Consider the following 19,463-nt stretch of genomic DNA (forward strand, 5'->3'; position numbering starts at 1 on the left):
AGTGAACATGAGTCAGGTGGGGTCATGACACGCTGACTGCTGACTGGCCGGTCTCCCACACCGAACAGCTTCCCCAGCACTTGTTCCCATACTCATTGAGGGTTTGTATGAATGTACCTTCTTGAATGTATTTGGCAGCCAGTATTTATGTTTGTATTAGTGACAACAGAAAGTGTAGTAGGCAGTGAGATGGCTGAGGGGTTGGAGAAATTGGCATTAGTAAATGTGGGAGTAAGCAGTATGGAACTTTTTATTAAAATGCTTTATTTTGTATCTCTGTTACTGTTTACATTTATGAAATTCAAAACCATTTGTCTCTAGTGGCCTGAATTTAATTTAGCCAAGAATAAAAAAACTTTCCTCAGAGGATCTTTTAAGGTCCCTTCCAATGAAATGACTTTTTTTTTTTTTTTTTTTTTGAGACAGTTTTGCTCTCGTTGCCCAGGCTGAAGTGCAGTGGCGCGATCTCGGCTCACTGCAACCTCCACCTCCCGGGTTCAAGCGATTCTCCTGTCTCAGCCTCTCGGGTAGCTGGGCTTATAGGCCCCTCCCACACACACGGCTAATTTTGTGTTTTTAATAAATACAGGGTTTCACTACATTGGTCAGGCTGGTCTTGAACTCCTAACCTCAGGTGATCTGCCCGCCTCAGTCTCTCAAAGTGCTGGGATTACAGATGTGAGCCACCATGCCTAGCTTGAAATGGCTTTATTTGCCACCCAGTTTGATGAATGAGACAGATTTGGGAGTTAGCTTTACTTTCTTTTTCAGCAAGTTTTTAAATGTTGGAAACCTTTCATAGAAGACGCAAACTTCTCGTATTTTGCCCCTGAACCTGAACGCAGTTCTGACACTAGTGCGTTTTCAGAAGCTTTAGTCCTTATGGTGATGGATGAGAGCCCCTCGAGTGCCTTAGGAGCATCGTGGTTGGGACGTCACAGCAACCAGGATTCCGTTTTAAATGTGAGGTAGGAGGGATCTGAGCACCTTTTACAGAGTGTCTTTTCTTGATGTTTTCTCTGCAGTCTTTAAACCAGAGGAGTTACGCCAGGCCCTGATGCCGACCCTAGAAGCGCTGTATCGACAGGACCCAGAGTCATTACCTTTCCGGCAGCCTGTAGATCCCCAGCTCCTTGGAATTCCAGTAAGTTAATTCATAAAATTAGATTATAACTTTGCCGGTGTGACTTTTGAGTGTCCATTGTTTTATCTCTTGAAATTAGATTAAATAATCCCCCTGCCTTGAAGATTGTTCTCCTAATATAAAAAACTGTTGTCTGTTAACAGTTATCAATGGAAGTGTTTATTTTGTTTGATTTCACTTGTTCATGAAGCCCCGGTCCTTGGAGGGGTGCCCTGAAGCAAGGGAAGCACATGCCCCTGAGACTTCATTTCATATTTGGATCATTGTGTCACTTTTGTCTGAAAGAATTTGTGAACGTCAACTGTAAAAAAATATTTAGGCTTCTCTCTTCTGTATTCCTGGATAGTCTTGCAAAGGCCATGGGGACCCAGCAGATTCTATGTAGCAGTAATTACTAGCTTTGTGTTTATATTTGTCTTGGAATTTCATTTTGCTTGCCAGGATCAAGAGTGAATATCTAGAAATACACACTGTTTGATAAACTGGCTCACTATTTTAATTCAGTGGATTAAAGATCTATTTTAAAAATTTTCTGTTAGAAGTATCTTTTAACAATTTATCTTTGCCTTTGAAGTATTATAATGTGATCATACCTGAAAATACTAATTATACTTTTAGTGAGTAAAATCAGTTGCATCAGAGGTTATTTTCTTTTCATTTCCCATTTCTTAACTGTTGGGAATGGAAGTGATTTTGGTACTTCTGTTTCTATTATTTTAAAACAAAGCTGCCAGATATGACTGGCATTTGGATGTTGGGGGATTCCCTGAGACCATTGTATTTTTTAAAAGGATTATTTTGACATCGTAAAGAATCCCATGGACCTCTCCACCATCAAGCGGAAGCTGGACACAGGGCAATACCAAGAGCCCTGGCAGTACGTGGACGACGTCTGGCTCATGTTCAACAATGCCTGGCTCTATAATCGCAAGACATCCCGAGTCTATAAGTTCTGCAGTAAGCTTGCAGAGGTCTTTGAGCAGGAAATTGACCCAGTCATGCAGTCCCTTGGATATTGCTGTGGACGCAAGGTACAGTTTGAAGTTTTTCCAGAAAGTGAATTTTCCTAGTTAATCCAGCCAGAGGGGTGTTATGCTAATACGAGACCACACCTGTGTACTGGGAGTGCATATGTGCAGTCTGCTGTCTGGTGACACAGTTGATGCCTAAAGTGATGTGATGGGTGATCAGAGCTGGGTGTACAGGCGCTTACTGAGGGAGGCCATGAGGAAGCATTTCTGGCTGCCCCTCTGCCCATGGTACCTGTCTGTAATAAATGTCTCTTAGACCCAGTTGTATCACATGCTATCCCAAAATGTCTTTAAAGCTACTAAAATTGTTAGAAAACTATCTAATATACTCACAGAGATAATTTACTAGTCTCTATAGTAGACTAGAACGTTATAGGACAGTAAATGGAATGTATTTTTATAAAAAGTATTTCTCCTTTATTTTTGCAGTATGAGTTTTCCCCACAGACTTTGTGCTGCTATGGGAAGCAGCTGTGTACCATTCCTCGCGATGCTGCGTACTACAGCTATCAGAATAGGTAAGCGTCAAGCAGCATCCTGCGTTGTGTCTTAGGGCAAGGCACGTTCATCTGGTTATAGTCTGTGTACATAATTTCTTTCCTGAAGTTCCAATAAAAAGTGGCCCAATTTCAGGCCGGGTGTGGTGGCTCACGCCTGTAATCCCAGCACTTTGGGAGGCTGAGGTGGGAGGATCGCTTGAGCCCAGGAGTTAACGTTATCAGCCTTGGCAACATAGTGAGACCCCCATCTCTATTTGAGAAAAAGAAAAGTAGCTCAATTTCAGTGTCTTGTTAGTCACACGGATAGGCCCATGGCCTCTTAGTTATAAAGCATACTTTTATAGTGTAAAAGCTGTAACCTCTGAGTCACGTCTTCCGTACTACTTAATTAGGTACGTTCTTTCTTCAGCCATGCCTGTTCTAAAACGCAACCCTAGAAGCAAGCGTCTGAAGTTGAGAGTAACTCTGATAAAGGTTGGCATGCCTTTTTTAAGATGTTCATAGAGTAGAAAATGTGGATTTTACTATTCTGCCTGCAAATATTGGCCTGGGTAATTTGGCCAGGTCAGTCTCATGGAAAGACTTGCACGAGTGCTACTTCCTTTGAGGCAGAGGAAAAGGGTCCATAATCTTTATTTTTAAATTTGACACTAGCAGCATGATACAAAATGAGATCTGGTGTTTTAATTGAGTTCAAGAATCACCCTCCTATTATAAGATGGCCATTTCAGGGTTTTGTAAGTGGTGGATCTGCTTAAGAAATACTTGCCATTCTTTTGGAATATGAAGATGGCTAAAGAATAGATCTCCTGTCTTAAAACAGATGGAGAGAGAAAATAGTATTTTTTGTTACGGTTTCCCACACAAATACACCTTGCGTGGTTTTGGGGTTGTTTGAGAAGTCAGCTTATCTGTACCGCAGCGTGTAAGTGTCCATGTGCGGCTGCAGTGTAAGCACACCATGCGTGGAGGCACAGGTCAGGAATCTTGCTGAAACTGTGACGTTGCCTCCGTTTTATGAGCCAGCAGCTGGATTCTCCGTGGCCAACATAGAGCTTTGTGCCTGTTCTTTGTCTTTAGGTTCAAGTATTAACTGTCAACACTGGAGTTTGGCGTTTTTTATTATTTCACTCTCGTTTGGATGCAGTAATTATGTCCTATACTTCAAAGAAGACAGAAGCCTTTTTGTTATTTGTTCACAGGCCTGAAAATTTTGGAATTTTGTGGTGGTTTTAATTCCTCTGTGTTTTTTAAAAAACCATATTCAAGATCAGTAATAACTCCCATCAAAATCCTATATTTTAAAAAATACTGTTGACACAAAAATGTCTCGAAAAAAGGTTCCTAAGCCTTTTCTATTAGGAATAAGCCTGGCCTGCTTATTCCTAATACTGTTCAGTGTAGTGAAACACCAGTGCAAGGGGGAAGGACAGACCCTAAACTGCATCTCTGCTGGAAGTGCAGCCTGTGCGATTGTCCTGCTGAAAATAGCTTAACATTCGGAGTCTGATTTCCATCTCAGCTTCCCCTTTATCAGTAGAAACATTTTGTGATCAAGTTTAAAATGATACCATAGCCCCTTCCTAATGGAATATCTCCCATAGTGACTTGCTGCTCTTCTGGAAGTTCTGGCCACTCCTTTTACAGTTTTAGCCCCATGACTTCAGCACACGCTATGATGTATTAATGTATTAAGCTTAGCTTTGTCCATGATACAGACAATAGCGTCTTCCCTCGCAGCCTCATTTTGTCAAGTCCCCAATGATGAAATAATGAATAGGAATGTGCTTTAAAAACCATTTGTGCTAAGCAAAATAAAGTTAATGATATCTTAAGAGAAAGGTTAATATTAACTGTACCCAGAGAAATGCCACCCCTGCTATGTTGCCCAAGAGAGTTTTGGTCTATAAGGAAGGTAGATTGTTTACCACTCTCTCTAAAGTGCTGTGGGGCCTGTTCCTGGGTCTGTTGGGACCCTGCCTTTGCTGATTTGCACAGATTTTGGTCTTTTACATTGAGAGCAATTAAAGTTAAATGGAATTGGTAGGATCGAAGAGTCATTGATGGCGTATAAACACAGGACCATCTTGAAAGTTCTGAAATGGCTTATTTTTTTCTGTATAGAACTTCATTTTGACTAAACAAAAGTAATGTATTTTGAAGAGTGGAAATGCAAATAAAGGAGTTCCTTGTCATTAGTGATAATTTTTGAAGTGTAGGCATAGCATTCCTCAGGTAATCACAGGCATGCTCGCTAGAACAGTGTGTCTGAGTAGGTTAGCGTGTTATCATCCTAAGAAAGCAGTGGCCTGATTCTATAACAAATACTTTAACTGCTTATGTTTTTATTTTCAACTTTGACTATTTATGAACACTGCAGTGTTCTCAAGAATAATTGTCTTGGCACTTGTAGTCCTAAACTGGGCACTTAGAACAATAAAAAATCCTACAGACCATTTAAACAAGTGAAACCCTAATATATAAGTGAGCGTATGGTTACGTTTTCACTTGTTTTCATACTTTGCAAATTTGAAAGTAACTCATGTTGGAAAAACTGTTCTTTAGCTTTCCCAGTTAGTATCTATAGATAATATAAATATTATCTATAGATATCCCAGTTATTCATATGTACTGATACGGTACTTAAAACAATCTGCATTTGAAAACTTACTCCATATATTAAATTACCCTTACAGATAAACTATGCAGTTACGTTCTACTAACTTTAGCAACCCTGAAATGCATCATTACTGGATTATGTGAAGTATTTCTCCTTTGCAATTCCATATTCATCAAGCTACTTTCTTCACATCAGGCAAAATGTCATCTGGGTGCTTAAGTTGAAAAGCAAATTTCTAAAGCTTTATGTGTTTCCAGGGAGAAGAAAGTGTGGACTAGGTAAGAAGGTAGGGGCAGTCTGGAATAACATCTAGCAGTCACTGACTGCCAGGGGTGCTTTAGCTGATTTTACTAGTTGGGGGTGACTGCTGTCTGTTCTGTGTGCTTTCTTTATCTCTCAGAACAGTAATAAAGTGAAGCCACGGGCTCCTCTTCCTCCCCTTCTTAAACATGAACAGGCTAAATGGTCCATTTCTCCAGCAGTTTTGGGGCAGACAAGGAATCTGTTGACATGCTTTGCCTCCCCGGATTTTCCAGGATGGGAGTCAGTCGTAGAGGAGGAGCCTCAGTTTCCCAGCCACTGCAAGGGTTGCCATTCCACCACCAGTGTCTCCCTCTGTGTCACTTTCCTCGGTGGGAAAAGATGGGTTTATGGTTCTTGTTTCCTGGATGTTGCTGGGCTTGCTGTCCTTCAATAGAAGCAAAGAATTTCTCCAGGATTTTAAAACCATTTAGACTCACCTGTGATTACGGTGGGAGTTTCATTTCAGAATGTCTTTTTTTGTTTTTTGTTTTTTGTTTTTGTGAGACGGAGTCTTGCTCTCTCCCCAGGCTGGGGTGCAGTGGCCCGATCTCAGCTCATTGCAAGCTCGGCCTCCTGGGTTTACACCATTCTCCTGCCTCAGCCTCCCATTCTCCTGCCTCAGCCTCCCGAGTAGCTGGGTACAGGCGCCTGCCACCTCGCCCGGCTAGTTTTTTGTATTTTTTTTTAGGAGACAGGGTTTCACCACGTTAGTCAGGATGGTCTCGATCTCCTGACCTCGTGATCCGCCCGTCTCGGCCTCCCAAAGTGCTGGGATTACAGGCTTGAGCCACCGTGCCCGGCTCAGAATGTCTTGAACGGTCCCTTCTAGCTGGCCATAGTGCTGTGTGTTTGATTGTAACATGAATGGAGCACTCAGTTTGGAGTTTTACTTATAAAAGGGAAGTATTGGGGATTGAGGGAATGTCTTTTTTGCATATCGTTTTGGTTGCCACTGAATTGGTTTATAGTTTCTGTACTTTAATTCCTTCTTGCCAGTGATGACCATGCCCTCCTGCACATGGAAGTTCTTCTCCACACAGGATTTTAGGATATTTACAAAATAGTGAATGGCCAGAATATTGCTGTAGTTCATTCAGGAAAAAAAAAAATACATATTTAAAGAAAAACATTAATGTGCCTGTTCCCTGTCAGAGTTTTAAATCCTGACATAATTGATTAATTAAGTTAGTCACAAATAAATTAGTCCCAGCAAGAAACCTTCATTAATCCAGTGAATCCGTCATGTTCCTCATCAACCAAACGCAAAAAAAATGGCTCGTCTGAGATGTTGTGCATGCTCTGAAGTTGTATGCTTTAAAATGTGCTATGTGTATGGGGTTAGTGAAATACAGCAGACAAAATGCTCAGTGTATTGAATTAAGATTAGATTTGGGACTTGTGGGGGACCTATCCTAGTGGTAGTGAACTGGCCACACGGTGGCCCACACCTCTGTCTCCTGCAGCCGTGTGAGTGCGCAAGTGAGTGAGACTGCAGCTGCCGTGTCCCATTCTGCACTTGGTGGTTCAGCCTGGCGCTCGAGTCCTGTCGCACTGTTTTTAATACTAATCCTTCCTGGCATCTCGTAGACATAGTTTTGAGCACTAAACCGCATTCGTGCTGCCATTGCTACCTGACACTCATTCTTCTCGCTTGTGTGATCCACCTCCGCCCGCTTGTTTATTTTTACGGTATTCTTGTGTACTCGTGTCGTTTTATGCAGCATCAGCCTGCATTTCTGTTGATTTCTCATTTATGTTCTTTCCAAACATTTAGTAGTTTTTATTTTAATTGTTCATATTTGATAGCTTGAGCCCAGGCTCTAGATTGTCTTACAAGAAATTGGGGTGATGGATAATTTCTCAAATGCAGATTGTTCTTTAAAGATTAACTCTAAATTCACTTAACGTGGATTGCCCCCAAGTCAGAACAGTCATTGGCTAAGTCTCTCCGATTGATGGATGATTGATCCCAGTACCAAAAATGTCACATCAAAGCTTAGAATTGAATTTTCAAAGATTGTTCATGGATTTACATATATTGTATTTCTTATACAATATATCACATTTCTTACTCTGTATATTCATATTGATAAATGGGTGGAAAGTCTTTGACCCTGAATGCATTTATGTTAAATGTTTGTCTAGAATATGGATTTGGTTTCATTTGTATTGTAACGCAATTAACTGAATGATTAACATGAAAAAAAAAACAGGAAAAAATTAAAATCAGTTCTGGGTGCTCAGCATTTTCATGCATTTAAAGATCTGGCTTAATACCGGAAATAAAATCTCTGAATTGCTGTCAAGCATAAATTTTCCATTTTGAAAAATAAAGCTATTTCAGTTTAAATTGCTTTTTTAAGGCCTTTTGTCAGACTGTTTTGTTCAAGTAAATTTTTCCATCTCAAACCCTAGAGTTATATTTGACTTTCTCTGAGTAAGAACAAAATTCAGATTCCTAAATTTGGGCTCCATGCAATTCTAGTATTAACAACTCCTTGAAAACATTTGCCTCTTGGAGCCGGACCGAGCCTGTCGTTGTTAGGGATGATGGCCTGTGATGTGTGCAATGAGACCGAATGCTAATCAATGCTTTGCCTTGGCTTTCTGCTCTGTGTTGTCTTGGTGTCTGCGTCTTACCTCTGTGTCTGTGCTATTTGTTCCCTTCCTTGTTCTCTAATCCTACCTTTCCCCACCTGCCCCCTGTTCCTTTCATTGTCCTCACTGACCCATCAATCAACCAACAACGCCCCCCCTTCGTCGTGGTGCTCTGCCCTGCTCTGATTGGTGGCTTCGTTGCTTGGGTGGCTGTGTGTTATGATGGACCAGTTCACCCAAGTATGGCCTTCTTGCTGACAGGTATCATTTCTGTGAGAAGTGTTTCACAGAGATCCAGGGCGAGAATGTGACCCTGGGTGACGACCCTTCACAGCCCCAGACGTAAGTACCATCCTGTCATTTTTTCTGGGGTGAGGGAGGGTGACCTTAAATTCTTTTTTCCTCTTACCAATGACTGTAAGGAAAGTACCACTGCCATTTTGACTTTCATGCAATGTTTTTTGGTTTTTTGTTTTTGAGACAGGTTTTCATTCTGTCACCTGAGTGGTGTGCAGTGGCACTATCTCGACTCGTTCGAGCGATCCTCCTTTCTCAGCCTCTCAAGTAACTGGGATTACAGGGGCACGCCACTATACCCAGCTAATTTTTTGTATTTTTTGGAGAGACGAGGTCTCACCATGTTGCCCAAGCTGGTCTCAAACTCCTAGACTCAGGCACAATCCACCTGCCTGGGCCTTCTAAAGTGCTGAGATTACAGTGTGTAGTGTTGTGGGGTTTGTTTCATATTAATTATGCTCGCATTTAATTTGAATATGTGTACACATACACATTTACACTGAAAAATGTGTTTTGGCTGAACCACAGTGCCACCTCTGCCTTTATCATTCAAGGCGGTGGTACTGTGGCCTACCACTGTAGACCACTGCTCTCTCTTGACCTTGGTCTGTCTTTTCTTCTAAAATAATTGGTTTTTCCCTAGTTGTTGTCAACTTCCATTTTGGGGAATTATAAATTTTCTTTATTTCAATTTTTTTTTTTTTTTTTAATGGCGTCGCACTGTGTTACCCAGGCTGGTCTCGAACTCTTGGCCTCAAGCAGTCCTCCTACCTTGGCCTTCCAAAGTGCTGGGACCACCATGCCCGACCATGTAAATTTTCAGTTATACCTGAGAAACCAGGTAGCCCCATTTACAGAACTGGCAGTAGCTAAAAATGAGTTTGGTGTACATGCCCTGCCCTTTACATTTAGTTTATCTCCACTTAAACCTCCATCCTTTCAGTTGCTGAGCTCTAATGCAGTTTAATGGATTCCAGTACCCCATTTTCTGGCCTAAAGTGGCCAAAATGTGTTTCCTTCCCTCATTAGTGCTTTACCTATTGTTTACCAGCTCCAAAGTGGACAGGTATGACTTTGTTAGTTCATTCCTGCACAGGGTTAAACTTTTATTTCCAGTATTTATTATCCAGCAGAGTTACCTTCGAGTGATAGAATGGCCAGTGTGTGGCAAGAAAAAGCAAATGCACAAATTGTGTTATCAACTCATTTCTATGCTTGAAATATCTAAAAACCTGCCAGCCACCCACCGCATCTGCCCAGGTCTGCCGTTCCCTCTTTTCGTCAGACTGAGTTCCCCAGTCTTCCATGATTCCTACCACCCTACCCACAGTGTGACTTCCCCCAACAGAAAGGAAGGCTTTGCCACAGGAGCAGTTTCCAGCAGTGTAGGCACTTACGCTCTACCATTTTCTTTGTTCAAATGCAGAAAAAAACCTAACTTGTAAGACATACAAACCAAAGTGACTGAAATTCTACATTTTCAATTTATTTCCCTTGTCATCCTAATTCTCTTTAGTTGTGTGATTAATAATTGGACTGTTGCTTGAGCAACATAGTGAGACCCCCATCTCTACAAAAAATGAAAAAAACTTAACAGGGCGTGGTGGTTTGTATCTGTAGTCCCAGCTACTCAGAACCGGGGTGGGTTTAAGTTCAGCCTGGGCAACACAATGAGACCCCCATCTCCACAAAAAATCAAAGAATTAGCCAGTTGTGGTGATGCATTCCCATAGTCCCAGCTACCCAGGAGGATCACTTGAGCCTGGGAGGTTAAGGCTGCAGTGAGCCATGATCGCGCCACTGCACTCCAGCCTGAGCAGCAGAGCGAGACCCTGTCTCTGAAAAAAAAGAAAGAAAAGAAATGGTAGTGGAATATGTGGAAAAAGAAATCGTAGTGTTCTGCGAAATTAAATTTTTTGTTCATTCCGTTATTACATGTACTTGAGATTTTAAAGGGCCATCATGTCTTTTTGTTTGAAGAATTAGTTACAAAATCACATTCCAGAGACCCTTTAGTTTATACTCAACAGATAAACTTTAGTTAATACAACATGTTTTCTTTTTTTTAAAACAAGGACAATTTCAAAGGATCAGTTTGAAAAGAAGAAAAATGATACCTTAGACCCCGAACCGTAAGTATATAGCTATTTCTTTTTTACTTTTAATTTTGGTTTGAAATTGGTAAAGTTACTCCTTATGGAGTGGGTTGTGGGTAAAAACATTGGAAATATGTTGCAATAAGTGGAATTTCTGGTGTGAGGTTATCTTTTAGATACAGATTTTTTTTTTTTTTTTTTTTGAGACGGAGTCTCGCTCTGTCACCCAGGCTGGAGTGCAGTGGCGGGATCTCAGCTCACTGCAAGCTCCGCCTCCCGGGTTTACGCCATTCTCCTGCCTCAGCCTCCCGAGTAGCTGGGACTACAGGCGCCCGCCACCTCGCCCGGCTAGATGTTTGTATTTTTTAGTAGAGACGGGGTTTCACCGTGTTAGCCAGGATGGTCTTGATCTTCTGAGCTCGTGATCCGCCCGTCTCGGCCTCCCAAAGTGCTGGGATTACAGGCTTGAGCCACCGCGCCTGGCCTGTATATAGATTCTTTTTAAACTTAAACAAAATATGTATGTCTCTGAAACATGTTCTCTAATTACTGGATTTTAACAATGATAAAATTAAATGGATGTTTCAGTTCTATGAAAACCTTTCTAATAATTTGGTCATGGATGTCTTTAAGAAGCCATTTAGTATGAATCTTTAGAGACGAAAGATAGGAATATTTGGTGGGATAGTACTAGTAGTATCGTTTAAAGGGAAATACCAGAAAGAAAATCTCTTGGAAACTGCTTTCTCAGATAATGTAAAGCTTGGCGCATGTTCTTGCCATTGTTAAGCACTTTCTACAGTGATGAATGAGAGTGTTGCATTTGCTAACCTTGCTTCATAACAGCCCCTATAGAGATGCCAGAATTTCTTCAGTGTGGTAGCCTCTTCCCAGGTCCCCAATGTAAAGTTCTGAGAGCACTCCAAATTGGCATGGCGATACTGGCTATTTTTTGTCCCCACAGTGAGCACAGGCTTCAGGAGCATTGGCTGCTTGGAAAATGTGGGCTGTGACTCAGCCAAAACAAGAAATAGATCCTGCTCTCCCTATCCTGACCCTCTCACTCCGGGGAAGCCAGTGGCTAGAGTGGCAGGCACAGATTTCTACCCAGGCCACCTCTGGAAACCTAGCTTGACTTTCAGCAGGTTATTTCGTCTCTACCAGCACCTGGTACACAGACAGGACGATGATGTGAAATCCTAGAGCTGTAGTCTTGGCGAGATGGCAGGGCAGAGCGCCCACCCCTCTCGTGACCAGCAGATCGTTTTTCCTGACTTTCCACCTTTCTTTTCACATTGTGTCTTTCTCTCCGTGGCTTTATAGTTTCATTATTTATATCTACTTCTCTTCCACCACCCCACCCCCGAGATGAGTCTTGCTCTGTCCCCTAGGCTGTAGAGCAGTGGCACGATCTCGGCTCACTGCAACCTCCGCCTCCCGGGTTCAAGCAGTTCTCTGCCTCGGCCTCCCGAGTGGCTGGGATTACCAGCCCAGCTAATTTTTTTGTGTTTTTAGTAGAGACGGGGTTTCACCATCTTGACCAGGCTGGTCTTGAACTGCTGACCTCGTGATCCACCCACCTCGGCCTCCCAGAGTGCTGGGATTACAGGCGTGAGCCACCGTGCCTGGCCGACTTATATCTACTTTTTAATTTCAAAATATATTACATTCAAGTAGTAGGTGCCAGGCAGAGGGAATACATGGATGGGTGAAGGGGTCTCCTTCTTCATGCTGGTTGTAGTCTAGAGAGACAGCTGGGTAATGGCACAGCCTGCAGCAGGAGACAGTGCAAGTGAGTCCCAGACAGAAGGGACCCCGCCTGGGCAGAGCTGCATCATCACAGTTGGGCCTGGTTTCCTGGACAAGGTGATACTTGTGTTGAAACTGCAGAGCATTCTAGAAACAAAGGCATGAAAGAACACAGGTTGCTCAATAAAACTACAAGTCCCCTAGAGTGGGTGGTTGGTAGGCAGAGATTAACTTCATGAAGGGCCATTTCACTGTCTCTTGACAATAGACTTTATCCTATAACGTGCTGAGGAGGTTTGAAGAATAGCATTGGTTCTAATGTAGGAAGGTCACCCTTGGTCTATGAGGTGAATTGATCAGAAGAGGAAAGACATTGTTCTCTAGTAGAGAAATTAGTTAAGAGACACACAGCAGCAGCAGGCAAGAAACTGAAACCCCAATTAAAGCAAGAGCTTTTGGAGCCAGGCAGAGGGGCTTGTTGGCGGGCTGAGGGAAGGGGAGCCACCTAGTTGGCCAATAATAATTGGGAGTGAGAGAAAGGGGGAAATTCAAAATGGATGTCATGGGGTCTAGAATATGCAGTGTTTTGTTTGGATTTTGTTTGTTGTTCTTGAAACAGGGTCTTGCTGTGTCACCCAGGCTGGAGTGCAGTGGTACAATCAGTGTGGCTCACTGCAGCCACAACCTCCCAGACTCAAGCATCCTCCCAGCTCAGCCTCCTAAGTAACTGGGACTATAGGCACATACCACCATGCCCAACTAATTTTTTAATTTTTTGTAAAGACGGGGTCTCCATATTTTATCCAGGCTGGTCTTAAACTCCCAGTAAAACAGTCCTTCCACCTCAGCCTCTCCACATGCTGGAATTACAGGTGTGAGCCACTGTACCTGGCCCAAGTGTAGTTTTGGGGGCACTCCTTTTCCCTGACATGGGAGGGAATAGTTGAGAGCAGGGGACCTTTGGAGATGGCACAGGAATTGACGAAGTTCTTGGCCCCAACCTTTGAAATTCTTAGTGTAGGGGATGAGCTCAGTGACTGGGTTTTCAAAGACAGGGCTTGTGGAGGACAACACTGGAGGAAAGGAGGGCAAATTCAGAGCAGCTGCCACGTGGAAGGGAGAGGGAGCCAGACGGAGCTGGGTTGTCAGAGAGTGCCGCAGGACTGTGGACGGGTGCCGCCATGGTCTCACAGTTTTGTGTGTGTGTCTTTTCTTTCCCTCCAGCAGACTGCGCAGAGAAGCCTGATGAGGGTAGACCCATGGCTGAGGGCTTGCATAGCACGTGCAATGGACAGATTAAGGGGACAAGGGCAGGGGCACACTGTAGAGGAGCCATAGCTCAGAGCTCAGGAGCACACAGGGAGTCACATTACTCACCAGTCCCTTCAGCCCCTCCTCGGGGGTATGCATTGTGGAGGCAGCAAGGGACGGAGCTGACAAAAACCCAAGGTCTTGACCTCAAGGCATCTTGGCATTTAAGATTCCTGGGTAAGCCAGTTCCTGGAGGTGACGGACCTCTGGTGAGCCGTGGTTGTGGGCTGCCGTAGAACAGTGTGGAGGATTTGTGGGGAATGGGTGGTCCATCCTCTCGCTTCACCAGTGTTTACTTGAATAAACCCCTGTCAACTTACCAGTAGGCCTGACACGTTCCACCTTTTGTAACTGACTCAGAACTGGTGTTTTTATGCCTCCGGCCTAGCATGGCTGTTCTGAACTGGCCGTGTTTCCCATTAGTATCCTAAACAATTTTAGACTTAAGAGCGTGTGTTTAGAACGCTAAAAGTATTGTTCTCTATTTTTTAAGTCAGTTAAGGCATGTGAAATCACCTAGGGAAGGCATTGTTCTTGAAAATGTGTAGTAGTGTCAGAAATACCGGCCTGTGAGATATACGTATTTGTCACAGCAGTTTTTAAAAATAAAGTTTCCTTTCTGGTTGCAACGGGAGATTGGGAGAAAAGAGGAATGAAGCACTTGTACAAAGAAAAGAAGAAAGCTTTTTCCTATAGAAGATATCATATGGATGCATTGTAAAATATAGCTGAATCAGCCAACACATGCATTAATGTCAGCACTACTCAAAGTAACCCAGAAAACAAGGTGTGGATGCACACACAGACATCTACAAGTGACTCCGGTCGTGTGGTTCCGTGTGCTTTAACAGTGCGCCTTCTTTGTCTCCTAGTTTCGTTGATTGCAAGGAGTGTGGCCGGAAGATGCATCAGATTTGTGTTCTGCACTATGACATCATTTGGCCTTCAGGGTAAGTAGTTTCCCCTGGCCTAGAGGGCAGTTCTACACAGAGCCAATGGTGGGGCAGTTGCAGTCGCTACTGCATCTCATTCATTGTTGTCAGCAAGAATTCAGCAATTAAGAGAGATGGCAGTTGGTTCTAAATTTAAGTTCTAAGTGTTTGTCTGCTTTCGGAATTGTGGCATCAAAGCAGTCTGCCTCTTCACTCTTTAATTTTATAATAATAATGTGATTTAAACTGCCAACAAAATATCTGAATGCTGCATTTTGTTGGTTTGACAATTTACATTATTATATATATACAGTCTCATAATACCACTATTATTTTTGCAGTTTTGTGTGCGACAACTGCTTGAAGAAAACTGGCAGACCTCGAAAAGAAAACAAATTCAGTGCTAAGAGTAAGTTTGGGGAAGCTTTCTGTTTCCTGGACTGCACATTTTAGAAACTTGTAGAAATTGTCCCCATTGTCCTTTGGTTCCTCTCAACACATGGTTTTGAGGTTTGGTTGTCAAAGATTTTTGTGAGTTTTTTCCCCAGTACTTTGTATTTTTCTTGTCTCATCCTTAAGGAGAGCCAGGCCAGTCATGAGGGTAAGAACGCACGAATGTTCTTCAGGGGCTTCACTGAGAAAGAATAGGCAGCACAGGTGTGAGTCCCTGAAGTCTGTGTTTCTCAGAATGGTCATCTCAGCCATGGGACTGCTGAGCACGGGCTTGGAGCAGGACTGGCAGCCTTGCGCTGTGGATCTTCATCGAGTGTAAAACCTCTCAGTCCACCCTTAAAGGGAATATTTAGCCTGATTGTTATTCAGCTTTTATGATGCAGTGCATGTTTTAGATGAAAGGTTAGGTGTACAGTAAACTTTGTAAATTCTCAGAGAAAATTTGTCAACAGATGATTCTCAAGTGGCTTAGACCTAAGACCCCTCACCCCTCGTGCGTGCATGTGTACACACTGGGGTAGTGTTGGCCAGCACTCTAACCCTGGGCCCTTTGTGGGCTGTCATGGGTCCGTCCCGTGGGTGCTGGGTTCTGCTACAGTGGAGCATGAGCCATGGCCCCTGGGAACCAGCTGCCACCCTGGGAGTAGGAGCCTGGCCTGCATGTAGACTTGGCTGGACATGTTACTGCAGCTGGTGGTGCCTGTGCAGAAATAGAACAACCTGTTACTGCTAGAAGTAACTTTGCATGAGTAGACTTTCTTTTTTTTAATTTGAGACAGTCTTGCTCTGTCGCCAGGCTGGAGTGCAGTGGTGCAATCTCAGCTCACTGCAACTTCCACCTCCCAGGTTCAAGCGATTCTCCTGCCTCAGCCTCCCGAGTAGCTGGGACTACAGGCGCCCGCCACCTCGCCCGGCTAGTTTTTTGTATTTTTTAGTAGAGACGGGGTTTCACCGTGTTGGGTTGGCCAGGATGATCTCAATCTCTTGACCTTGTGATCTGCCCGCCTCGGCCTCCCCAAGTGCTGGGATTACAGCCGTTAGCTACCGCACCCGGCTTGCTTTTTTTTTTTCAAGACCGCATTGTTTTCAAAAGTTTATGATTATTTAATCTTTATAATAGAGGCAATTCTCAAGTCTTGGGATGGCCTTCTGCAGCTTGACATGCCAGGCTGTCCTTTTGCTGAGTTAACCAGCAAAACCACACAAGAAGGGCAACTGCAGCAGCGTTCTAACGTTCACTTGCCTGCTGCTCCCTACAGCTGTCACCTCTCTGTGGCAGGACAGGTGACTGGCATGTTGCTCAGGAGATCCCCAACAGAACCAGGTTCATTTGGGGAGCTCAGAGTAGAAGAGAGATAGAAATGCTGGGATGGACCATACACTGGGGGAAGGGGAGGAGGAAGCTACCTGTAGACTTGAGACTGAGTCCTAATTAAAGTTAAAACTCTGTTGTTAACCAACATCCAAAGTTATCCTATAGCTTACACTGCCTCTGTTAAAATTTTTTGAAATACCACTCATTGATAAACTATCGTAATACTTAGCTCATTTTCTCAACTGAACCATTATTGACATTTCAGGCCAGGTAATCCTCTGTTTTGTGCATTATAGGATTTTAGCAGCATCCCTGGCCTCTGCTCACTCAGTGCCAGTAACACCTTCCTCACATAATGAAATGACCAACAAATTCATTATGTCTGTCAAAAATGTCTCCAGACGTTGCCAGATGTCCCCTGGAGGAAGGGCACAGTTGCCTCCATTTGAGAGGCCCTGCTTCAGAGGATTCATTCTGAATGAGTTCACTAATGCATTTGAGCAAATTGGAAGTTCTTCCCTGGGCCAGAGGCTCAGTAGCCAAAACAGAATTACCCAGAGAGCTAGACCTCCATAGAACAGTCATTGCCTAGAAGAGGCAGGAGGTGACTGGGGGGAATGACACAAGTGGCCTCAGAGTGGGTCCGGTCCCACTCCCACCCCAGCATCCAGAAAGACCCATGGGCATTCGGTGGATGAGCCCAAGATCTAGAAATGGAACATTACAGGAGAAAAGGGCCTAGGAGAGTAGAGGTATCTCTGCTCTGTCGGTGTGGGCTTGTGTCAGCACAGGGGTTGTGCTGTGTGTGGTCACAGAGTGAAGGTATGCTTCCTTAATCTTGCATTGAAAACCACCTCCTTCGCACACACCATATGCAAAATCAAATTCAGGTAGATTAAAAGCGAGAAAAGTAAACAAAACTATAAATGCATTCAGGATAAAAGTAAGATAATAATTTTACTGTGTTGAGTTATGAAAAGTCTTCCTTAAAAAGATACAACCCAGAGATGAGAAAGGAAAAGGCACAAAAGGCCCGTTATGCGCCATGGATGAAAATGTAAGTTGAATGCCAGAAAGCGAGGGGCACAATTTAAAGTGTTGATTTTTAGATTTAGCAAGTCTACTTTCACACATGTATCCTATAAAAATATTTGCACATATGCATAATAAGGCACATACAAGGACATAACTGCAGCAGTGGCAAGGAGTGATGAAAAAGTAGGAACAGCGGCCAGATCAAGTGATAACAGAAAGGGAGGTAGCACCGTGAGGAAGGTGGCGCTGTGTGCACTGCAGGTGTACACAGGCCTGCCCCTAGACCCCTGTGCTGTCTGAGGCCACCTCTGGAGTATGCAGCCATATATGGATCACAGGTGTCAAATAGCGAAGTTACTATGGAAGAGTGTTTGTTTGTTTTTTGAGACAGAGTCTCGCTCTGTCACACAGACTGGAGTGCAGTGGCGCGATCTCAGTTCACTGCAAGCTCTACCTCCCGGGTTCACGCCATTCTCCTGCCTCATCCTCCCGAGTAGCTGGGACTACAGGCGCCCACCAACACACCCGGCTAATTTTTTTGGTTTTTTTTTTTGTATTTTTAGTAGAGGCGAGGTTTCACCGTATTAGCCGGGATGGTCTCGATCTCCTGACCTCATAATCCGCCCACCTCGGCCTCCCAAAGTACTGGGATTTACAGGTGTGAGCCACCATTACCAGCCAGAGTGTGTTTTGTTTTAATATATATACATATGAAAATATGTATTTTCCCCATGAGAAGGTGTATGGTTAAAATTTTTATTTCTGAGTGTGCTGGCTCCTCTACCCCCTACGTGTGCCTTCCTGCACCCAACACGTTGTTGGTTCTTGGCAGCTGTTTGAATATCTCTTTATGTAGTACAGTTAATTTAGGTGATTTGAAGAAAAAAGTAAAGACCTAATGTAAAAGGTTGATTCTGGCCACGCATGGTGGCTTACGCCTATAATCCCAGCACTTTGGGAGGCTGAGGCGAGAGGATCACTGGATTCCAGGATGTCGAGGCTACAGTGAACTAAGATCGTGTCATTGCACTCCAGCCTGGGTGACAGAACAAGACCCTGTCTCAAAAAAAAAAAAAAAAAGGTCAATTCGTTCTGTTTGCTGTTTGAAAATGGTAGTGTGTGGGGCCACCCTTTCACATGGGGAAAGAGACAAGATATTGTTGTTTTGCTGCAATGTGGCCCTTCTTAGCCGTGTCTAACTTTCTCAGCTGGAAGCCACTTCGTTTGGGAACAAAACTGGTCAGCAGTTGCACAAGGGTAAGAACGCAATAATGTTCTTCAGGGGCTTCACTGAGAATAGGTAGCATAGCTGTGAGTTCCTGAAGTCTGTGTTTCTCAGAATGGTCATCTCAGCCACGGAACTGCTGAGCACAGAGCTCGGAGCAGGACTCGCAACCTTCGTGGAGTGTAAAACGTCTCAGTCCACCCTCCCCCACCTTTTTTTTTTTCTGAGACGGAGTCTCATTCTGTCACCCAGGCTGGAGTGCAGTGGCGCCATCTCGGCTCACTGCAAGCTCCACCTCCCGGGTTCATGCCATTCTCCTGCCTCAGCCTCCCAGATAGCTGGGACTACAGGCGTCCGCCACCTGACTTTTTTTTTCCTTTGTATTTTTAATAGAGACGGGGTTTCACCATGTTGGCCAGGATGACCTCAGGTGATCCATTCGCCTCAGCCTCCCAAAGTGCTGGGATTACTGCGCCCAGCTTAATTTTGTATTTTTAGTAGAGATGGGGCTTCTCCATGTTGGTCACGCTGGTCTCGAACTCCTGACCTCAGGTGATCCGTCTTCCTTGGCCTCCCGAAGTGCTGGTATTACAGGCGTGAGCCATCACGTCCAGTCTAATTTTGCATTTTTAGCAGTGATGGGGTTTCACCATGTTGGCCAGGCTGGTCTCGAACTCCTGACCTAAAGTGATCCATTCGCCTCAGCCTCCCAAAGTGCTAGGGTTACAGGCATGAGCCACCATGCCTGGCTTAATTTTGTATTTTTAGTAGAAACGGGATTTTTCCATGTTGGTCAGACTGGTCTTGAACTCCCAACCTCAGGTGATCTGCCTGCCTCGGCTTCCCAAAGTGCT

The 19,463-nt window shown here is 43.9% G+C and overlaps 1 protein-coding gene across 1 annotated transcript in view; it reads left to right on the forward strand.

Annotated features, from left to right (window-relative positions):
- Window positions 1-19,463, forward strand: part of CREBBP (CREB binding protein) — an 89,401-nt gene that overhangs the window by 42,186 nt on the left and 27,752 nt on the right. The window contains exons 14-20 of the mRNA XM_011950177.1: window positions 1,026-1,144; window positions 1,936-2,175; window positions 2,605-2,693; window positions 8,458-8,538; window positions 10,569-10,625; window positions 14,522-14,599; window positions 14,923-14,990. Of these exons, the coding sequence (XP_011805567.1) occupies window positions 1,026-1,144; window positions 1,936-2,175; window positions 2,605-2,693; window positions 8,458-8,538; window positions 10,569-10,625; window positions 14,522-14,599; window positions 14,923-14,990 (732 nt within the window). The remainder of the gene's footprint in view (window positions 1-1,025; window positions 1,145-1,935; window positions 2,176-2,604; window positions 2,694-8,457; window positions 8,539-10,568; window positions 10,626-14,521; window positions 14,600-14,922; window positions 14,991-19,463) is intronic.

This window comes from Colobus angolensis, unplaced genomic scaffold (assembly GCF_000951035.1).
Source record: "Colobus angolensis palliatus isolate OR3802 unplaced genomic scaffold, Cang.pa_1.0 Scaffold303, whole genome shotgun sequence".
Lineage (NCBI taxonomy): Eukaryota > Metazoa > Chordata > Mammalia > Primates > Cercopithecidae > Colobus > Colobus angolensis.